We start from the raw sequence: 7,927 nt of genomic DNA, 5'->3' as shown, positions 1-7,927 counted from the left end.
CATTCAACCAGCCTTAGTTTAGAAATTTTTACGACCTATTGATCTCAATCTGTCGTGAGTTTTGGGTCGCCATAAAGTCCAGAATTCCACATTTATTTATTAACTCCTTTCGAGTTTTGAGCGGATTTGTTTGAGATTGATTTTAGATATTTCACGTGCCTGGCTATGTCCTCCGTTTTCTCTTTTTGGTGCCATAGTTACGGTATCGATCATTCAACGTATCGATAGGGCAACGACAAATATCCAACTTATGTGAGGTTATGTTAGTTGCGTACTTAAGTTGTTCTGTATAGTTACATGGTTATAATTGTTGTAATTGCATAGGTAGGTCTGATATTAGCTTTTGAATTACCAATTTATTTATCCTTTTATCCCTATCCAGAACTATTTGAACTTGAGTTTGTAGATTAGGAGCGGAAAATTTGTATTTAAAAACTGTATCTTGTATAATGCCCTTGCAAGTTGCACCCCCTTGGTTTTTCTTTGATCCTAATAATGTGCCTTTTACACATGAATGGTTTACTAGGATAAAACACTTGTCGACGGTAAACTTGACAACTGTAGACCACTGCGAACGGCAGTTACCATTTGCCGGCAAGTGGCAAAGTCAAAGTTGATACACTGGTTAGTTTACTCAGGACAAGTACTTCCCTTCAGGAAACTATCCACGTGTAAACAACCCTTACGATATAAGTGTACAATGCCCTCAATAAGTATACACTTCAGTCCCAAATATTTCTTTGAATATATTTCAAGTAATTTCACATGTTCGCATAATCCTGAAGCAACGAGGATGGTTATTTGTTCCTTTTACAGATAAATCAAGTTGCTGTATAAAATGGAAGAAGCAGGTGTTAGTGCCATAAAAGCTGAGTAAGTCAAAATTCTGCAGTTGTATAAAATGGTTATTTACAATAAGGTAGATAACTATCATGCATATATCCTGCATCTATTACTTTGTCCACTTTATCATTGACTCCTCCTAGATATATTCTACCAGAACAAGAGCGTAAAATAAACCTTGATCACGTCTCAGACAAAGATAGAGCCTTGTTAGAAGAAACACAAGAAAGTAATGTGGAGCAGATGGATAACTTAGATGACATAGAAGAAAAGGATGATGAGAATTCACAAGCTACAGCAGATGGTGAGACTCGGCCCAAAAAACGCCGCTTTCAGCAGACAAAGAAATTTAAGGGGCAAAACAAAAAAAGAGGTCCCACATTTGCAATTGATAGAAAAGAACAGCTGTGCGATTCCTTGGTACATTTGAGAGAAGGAGAAACTATAACAGAGTGCTCACGCAACGCCTGTCCCAATAGCCATAATATAGATGAATTTCTGAAAAACAAACCTGCTGATATAGGTCCAAAGTGTTATCTTTTTGAAACCTCTGGAAAATGTTCGAGGGGGCTGGCATGTAGATTTGGCAAAAGTCATACTACTACTGATGGCAGAGATGTTATTGATCAGAAAAAGTATGATGCTTACAATAGTAAAGGACCTTATGTTAAAAATCAGTTGGATAAGGAAGTTCAGTGGGCCTTGCGCAAGAGAACCTATAACTTCGATTTGGCTGAGAAACTCATTCACAGTTATGATCAAGGGGCTAGAACTATGAGACCTTCAATGACACCTGATGAGGTAAGAAATAGTATACTATACACCAAGGTAGTGAGTTTAGCTGTATATTTTAGTTCTACACATTTTTGAAACAGCCCAGCAAGAAGACGTTTGGTGCTGTGACCGATGAGGATATTATAAAGCTTAAGTCGCAAGAGAAAAAAACCATTCCATGGGCCAATAAATTATACTTAAGTCCCCTGACAACTGTAGGAAATTTACCTTTTCGAAGAATATGTAAGGAATTTGGAGCGGAGATAACTTGTGGCGAGATGGCGATGTGCTCTAGCTTGTTACAAGGAATGCCTCAAGGTATATCGTATATTTTTATTTTTATTTATATATAATTACAAGCTTATCTTTATTACCTATTTATACCTAACTTTGTCGGGTTTGGGCACCTCGAACACATTCTTCTGTTTCTCAATAACGTTCAAACGAATTTAAAAACAACAGGTTCTTCTTTAAGAATGGGCCTTAATGAAAAGGCATCACACTGAAGATATTTTTGGAGTGCAGCTCTGCGCCAATAATCCGCATCTGTTGGCCAAATGCGGACAGTTGATTGAAAAAGAGTGCGACGTTGACTTTATTGACCTTAACGCTGGATGCCCCATTGATTGGGTGTTCAAACGGGGTGGGGGTACGTATTTATTAATTAAATAACAAGCATATAGTATGCTGCGGCTGGATGGAAGTCATTCATTAATGCGCGTCATTAATAAACGATTTTATGTTGAACCAAAAATATACCATCACTAATTACTGCTGAAACGAGGACTCTGTTTTAGGAAGTGGACTTCTATTAAGACCGAAAATCTTAGAATCGTGTGTTACAAATTTAAGTGACATTCTAAGCATTCCGATGACCATTAAAACCCGAACTGGCGCATATAGAGACGAAAATGTTGCCCATGAACTGGTATACACAATAATCTCAACGAAAAATACTGAGATGATTTAAGATTTTTCAAAATTAATTTGCAGGCGCCGTCCTTCAAGAATTGGGGCGTGTCTTTAATTACAGTTCACGGACGGTCTAGAGAACAAAGATACACGAAATCTGCTGACTGGGCTTACATAAGGCAGGTGGCCATTAATGCAGCCCCTGTACCGGTGTTTGGATGTGGAGATGTGTTGAGCTTTGAAGACTATGCGAGGGTGAGGTGAGTTAAAAATATTTGCATCATTTTGCAGCGATCTGACTAGCTGGCAATTACCACATGCCAATCATCATGTGTGTAAAAAGTTCCATTTGGCGAGAAATCTTTACTCTCCTATTCGACGGAACGTCTAAATTGAGATTTCGTCGCAATGGAACAGTGCAAGATATAGCATTCATTATCAATTCTACTATCATTTCTATTAAAGAAAAGAATCTCCCGAAATCGCCGGAGTGATGATCGGTCGCGGAGCCCTGATCAAACCGTGGATCTTCACGGAGATCAAGCAGCAAAAGCTGTGGGATATCTCAAGCAAGGAACGATTTGAAATTTTGAAGAAATACATAAACTACGGTTTAGAACATTGGGGATCGGACAGTAGGGGGGTGGAAAACACACGGCGTTTTATACTGGAGTGGTTATCGTTTCTGTGTAGATATATTCCAGTTGGTTTATTGGAAAGACCGCCTCAAAAAATGAACGAAAGACCACCTTATTACAAGGGGAGAGACGATCTTGAAACTCTGTTTGCGTCACCATCTGCGGCAGACTGGATTAAAGTCAGCGAAATGTTGTTAGGAAAAGTTCCTGAAGGGTTTAAGTTTATACCAAAACATAAGGCTAATTCGTATCAGTAAGTGCGTTTTTTCAAGACTGCCAGAAGTATAATGGTGTGACAGAACATATATTTCTCATAGAGAAATCAGGAGGCTAAATGCCCCAATATCTCCTTGCTAACATAACTACTTATAAGCAACAGAATGGTGAATGCAGATTTCTGTGGATGCTTATGTTGGCGTTTTGCTTTGATCTGTCTAGAACAATCCTGTGAAGCAGATGGCACTTTCGCAGAGAAAAATATATCCGGTAACACCGAGTACTGTTAGTTAATTATTACTGTAGATACATACTCGAGTAGAATATCTAGTTTTTTTAAACTATTATGCTTTCTGTCAGTATGAATAAGTATAACATATATTTCTAAGTCTTGTTTTATTTTAATAACAGTGGGTAGAACATCTGGAAAGCAGTAGGCCTTAACTAACTCGCTACATATTTGATTGAATGCTATATTACATAAAAAAACAGCCATGTACTTATTTGTGACGTAGTAGCTCCCCTACATGCAAGCATTAATTGTAAGCCCTAAATACTACCTCTCATCTTTTGCACTTCTCTGTTCTTGTAGATATTGTAATAGATCATTCAAGCCACTAAACTCTGTCCTTCCTTGAGGTTCATTATTTTTTGGTATAGTTGGTAATATTTGACCCATTTTTAAGCGAAACTCGTCAAACTGAAAATCAAACCGAGTACTTTCTGTTCCAAAATAGGGAAACCGTCAAATATAAATTTCAAACTATGACCTATAATGTTTATCAGTTGAGTGTGGGCAGTCTCGACATGAAAACGCTGTCATAAAGAAACAATATCCGTAATATTTAATGATGCCAAAGCTTCAAAAATATAACAATCAAGTTAACTCACATTTTTCGCCCCAGATAGTTTCCATATCGTATAGAATAAAATGCCACATCCTGCAAACGCATATACAGATCCCCATCTAAGAGCTCTTAATGCTAAGCTGGCCCCTGTTTCTGGTAGTTCTTTTGAAGGTAGCATGCCCTTGTCGAAGTATTTTGGATCCTGTTTTTTGGCTGCTGCCAATGTCGCTCCAAAACCGAAAATTGCCGATGCACCCGAGACTGCTGCCAAAAAAAGGCCAGCTAAGGACAGAGAAATTTGTTGGTAATTTGCAAAACCTTTTTGTTATGCCGATCACCCTGTATTATTATCTGTTTTAGTTTGGTAATAGGTAATTTCAGTGACAAACAAATTATTACTTTAATTTTTAATTAATAAAAAAAATACATCTCACAATGCCTAATCATTAAATTATGCCTCTAACGTTGTAAATAGTGCATGCCTTTTCGTAATGGCCACTTGGGGGTCCATTTCCTCAAGCCTCATGAATACATAGTCAGCGAATGCCCGATTAGCATTAGCTGGCCTAATAGAGGCATTATTTGTCACTGACTGAAGGGAAGAAGATAGTATGTCTTTTACCAGGCTTAGAATTCCCTCTGGTTCATTTCGCTCCCTCGTTTTTCTCTTCTTAGTAGGTATACCTAGAAACGGTTCGTTTTAGTTTCAACGTTACCGACATTTTATTATGTGATGAACCTTCAAAACCGTCCCTGGATGACGATGGAGTAGTACCTCTTGATGTGAACGGAGTAGCACCCTGCAACTCAGGGGTGGTAACCTCTATATCATCCTCAGACTGGTTTGTAGGTGGAGAAGAGTATACCGTGTTGTCCATAGACCAGAACGGAGGAGCCGTAAATGATCTACTTAATGTATCTTTTTCTGTTTGTTGATTCTTGTTACTTGTGTACATTCTGAAGATGGGAAAAATGTAATAGACGTATTTTTGCTGTATATTACTGAAATTTACATACTTCCTAGGCTTGCTGTATTTTCCATAAAACAACATGGCATTAAAATATTGCCAGTTTGACTCAGGGGCTTCAGGCCCAAATTTTCCCTTATTTTTTTCTTTAATGAAGCGATCCCTTAAGGATTTCCAGGTTCTTTGACAATCTTCGACTAAAACTAAAAATGTGTATGCAACTGTATATATTAAAAAACAAGTTACCAGGGCAGTTTAAAATCAATGCAATTTCTTCCCAAGCCAAAGCCTTTTTCTTCGCATTTTTGTAATCTTTGTGAGCTGTATTAAAAACAAATTCATATTGCTTGATAGTTTCCACCAGCAGACCCACATCTAATTTGGTTTCAGTAGATACTTCAACTAAAAATTAAAAAAAACAAAAAAACTGACAGGTTTGTTCCTTGTTGGCTAATTACTTGGCTAAGGTTTGGAATGAAATTACTAATTTACTGATATTAAAGGTCTATTAACATACATCTATACTTCTTATACATTCTAATAATTTAATTAATCCAAGTTATGTAAAGCAAATTATCCAAAAATCAGTAACATCACTCCGTGCCCCTGATCCGATCCTCTTTAAAGGCCCTTTTTGCCTTGTAATTCTAGAATTTTTCATACATATGTTTTCAGCTCTTACCTAAGTAGTTGTAGGGCACATTTATCACGCTTTGCAGATTTAAGAGTCTAATTAATATTTAGATCTCTTTATTTTTCGAAATAATTATCCATTAGTCACTGATTTGATTTAGTGGCTTCAGAGCAAAGCATTTAACTTCCAAAATAAAATGTCAGGGCAACTTTATTCTCATGAAGACTACAGACCATCCGAAGACATAATGAATCATAAATCCAAATGAAACCAGACTCATGTCAAAACTTTGTACCCCATAGTACTTCATCAGTGATTCCACATTATTGTTTTAGTCTCTTCCTTTTCCTATACCATTCTTCGCCTTGTTCCTAACTCTTGTGGTATTTTGAAATTGATTATCACACTAGAACACTTGACTTAAGTACCACCCCAGCATACACAACTGTCATGTCACTGAACTACACAACACGTGCCATTAGCCATTGCAGAAAATGTAAAGACACAGAAGATGTTCAAGTGAGCTTGTTTCAATAATATATCAGCTTTTTGGACCATACCAATTGGTACAGTTCTTACAGAAATAAGATTGGACCATGTTGCGAACTAAAAAGTTTATTTTTGAAATAGCATAGTTAATTTACATTCTTGTTCTTCATTTTATGAAGAGTCGCTTAGAAAACTCATTCATTTTTCAATGTGTAAACCAAACAGTTTGCATCTAAATTGATGTAACTAATGTCAAAATTGTTCGAATAAAGAAGCAAACCAATTCTAGACCATCAGAAATATATGTATGTAATTTTGAGCGGTGGACAGGGTGTTCTCAAAAGAATACAGGTTTCCAAAGAAATTAGAAAAAAATTGAATTTCAACAAACATGGAAAAAATAAGTTGTCGCACTGGCTGTTATTAAAGTTATTGTCATTCATCAGGTGAATTAATCCATGCTAATTAGATAGAGCGCTCTATTCTTTGTATCTACCTCTAGCAGTTACTGAGATTTGTTATACAATCATTGAAATTTGCCCACCCTGTATAACGCGTTCTTATCAAACCCCACCTGCATCCTACATAGTCCTAAGCACGTATTTGAGGGTCTGAAATTGGTTTATTTCCTGCTGGAAGGGACTGATACCAATTAGGGTTCCAATCAAAATTATGCTCCTACCTTTAACCTTAAAATCCTTTGAATAGGCCTCTCCATTCTGTTCTGCAACACTTGCTTCGTTTGCCATCATCAAAATAATAATTCAAGTTTAAAGCTGAAACGAGGAGTTAAAGGTTTTAATTTTATTTATATCTAGGTCCTGATCGTAAGTATTTATGTTTGAAACTCATCTTTCATGATTTTAAAGTAACAAATAAGATTCATGCAGTGACGTCTCTTCGCTTCGGCAAAGGTTCGGGTCGCTTCGGGTACACTCGGGCTAAAAAGCAGCTGTCTTATGCGTCATATCCTTCCCGCAGCAGCATCAGTTGAATGTCGTTGTCGATTTGTGGCGTCGACGCTGTTGCCGTTTCCGTGATTTTGGCTGATTTTCCCTGACAACGGATTTGTGTGTTCACTATCTTCAGAATCTCGTCCAAAATATCCATAAAATTGTTGATTGTGCGATGCAAACCAATGTTTAGGAAAAATTAAATTAATCGTTCTTAATCATTCAATTTTTTTATTAACGTGACAACAATATCTACAAATACATATTTTAGTGTGGCAAAGAAAATGTTGCGGCTGCTCATAATCTACACATCTATTTGAATATTTCAAGCTAAAAAATTGTAAACTTTCAAATATTTTCTAATGTACATGGTGGCCTTTTTTCGTTAGTCTTACGGGGTACAGGGTAAAAATGTGAGATAAGCGTTGCGATCTCGATTTTTGAGCTTCATAAATTAGTCCACATCTCGTTTCAAAAGAAATTGCCATCTTATCTCTCAAAAGTTTAATCGTTAAAAGTCACAATCTTTTTAACGAGCCAATCACGTTCGTCATCTCTTTTGTCCCTCTAGCACAAGGCACCGCAATGTCATGATTAGACTTCGCTCGATGTCGCCGTCATGGATTAGTACCTAATTTGCAAAAATGGCGAA

The 7,927-nt window shown here is 36.9% G+C and overlaps 2 protein-coding genes across 3 annotated transcripts; one reads left to right on the top strand and one right to left on the bottom strand.

Annotated features, from left to right (window-relative positions):
* The first annotated feature begins 216 nt into the window (after positions 1-216).
* On the top strand, positions 217-3,800 carry Dus3 (Dihydrouridine synthase 3). Of its 2 annotated transcripts, none has more exons than XM_066400985.1 (8): positions 217-324; positions 817-873; positions 987-1,644; positions 1,719-1,935; positions 2,093-2,266; positions 2,415-2,545; positions 2,611-2,789; positions 2,995-3,800. In XM_066400985.1, exons 2-8 carry the CDS (start codon positions 839-841, stop codon positions 3,422-3,424), a joined length of 1,824 nt encoding a protein of 607 aa, XP_066257082.1. In that variant the 5' UTR covers positions 217-324; positions 817-838; the 3' UTR covers positions 3,425-3,800. The 2 variants fall into 2 exon arrangements, with proteins under 2 accessions (XP_066257082.1, XP_066257073.1); XM_066400976.1 differs by having other exon boundaries at positions 225-324; positions 1,698-1,935; positions 2,995-3,791.
* An 847-nt stretch (positions 3,801-4,647) lies between these two features.
* On the bottom strand, positions 4,648-7,178 carry LOC136416141 (transcription factor Adf-1-like). Its single transcript, XM_066401189.1, has 5 exons — positions 7,005-7,178; positions 5,446-5,601; positions 5,249-5,396; positions 4,971-5,188; positions 4,648-4,915 (listed from the first exon to the last, which is right to left on the bottom strand). Exons 1-5 carry the CDS (start codon positions 7,072-7,074, stop codon positions 4,683-4,685), a joined length of 825 nt encoding a protein of 274 aa, XP_066257286.1. The 5' UTR covers positions 7,075-7,178; the 3' UTR covers positions 4,648-4,682.
* Between the last annotated feature and the right edge of the window lie 749 nt (positions 7,179-7,927).

The sequence above is a fragment of the Euwallacea similis genome, chromosome 2 (assembly GCF_039881205.1).
Source record: "Euwallacea similis isolate ESF13 chromosome 2, ESF131.1, whole genome shotgun sequence".
NCBI lineage: Eukaryota > Metazoa > Arthropoda > Insecta > Coleoptera > Curculionidae > Euwallacea > Euwallacea similis.
Note: the sequence above shows the minus strand (reverse complement) of the source record. Positions and strands in the feature narration are given on the sequence as shown.

What these genes read in the sequence shown, in the direction of transcription:
- Dus3 (XM_066400976.1), top strand. Translation starts at nt 839, where the DNA reads ATGGAAGAAGCAGGTGTTAGTGCCATAAAAGCTGA. An exon ending in GTTAGTGCCATAAAAGCTGA is followed by an intron (nt 874 to 986) that starts GTAAGTCAAAAT and finishes GACTCCTCCTAG; the next exon opens with ATATATTCTACCAGAACAAG. An exon ending in GGTGTTCAAACGGGGTGGGG is followed by an intron (nt 2,267 to 2,414) that starts GTACGTATTTAT and finishes ACTCTGTTTTAG; the next exon opens with GAAGTGGACTTCTATTAAGA.
- LOC136416141 (XM_066401189.1), bottom strand. Translation starts at nt 7,074, where the DNA reads ATGATGGCAAACGAAGCAAGTGTTGCAGAACAGAATGGAGAGGCCTAT. An exon ending in AAAGGATTTTAAGGTTAAAG is followed by an intron (nt 5,602 to 7,004) that starts GTAGGAGCATAA and finishes TTTAATTTTTAG; the next exon opens with TTGAAGTATCTACTGAAACC. An exon ending in AAATACAGCAAGCCTAGGAA is followed by an intron (nt 5,189 to 5,248) that starts GTATGTAAATTT and finishes TCCCATCTTCAG; the next exon opens with AATGTACACAAGTAACAAGA.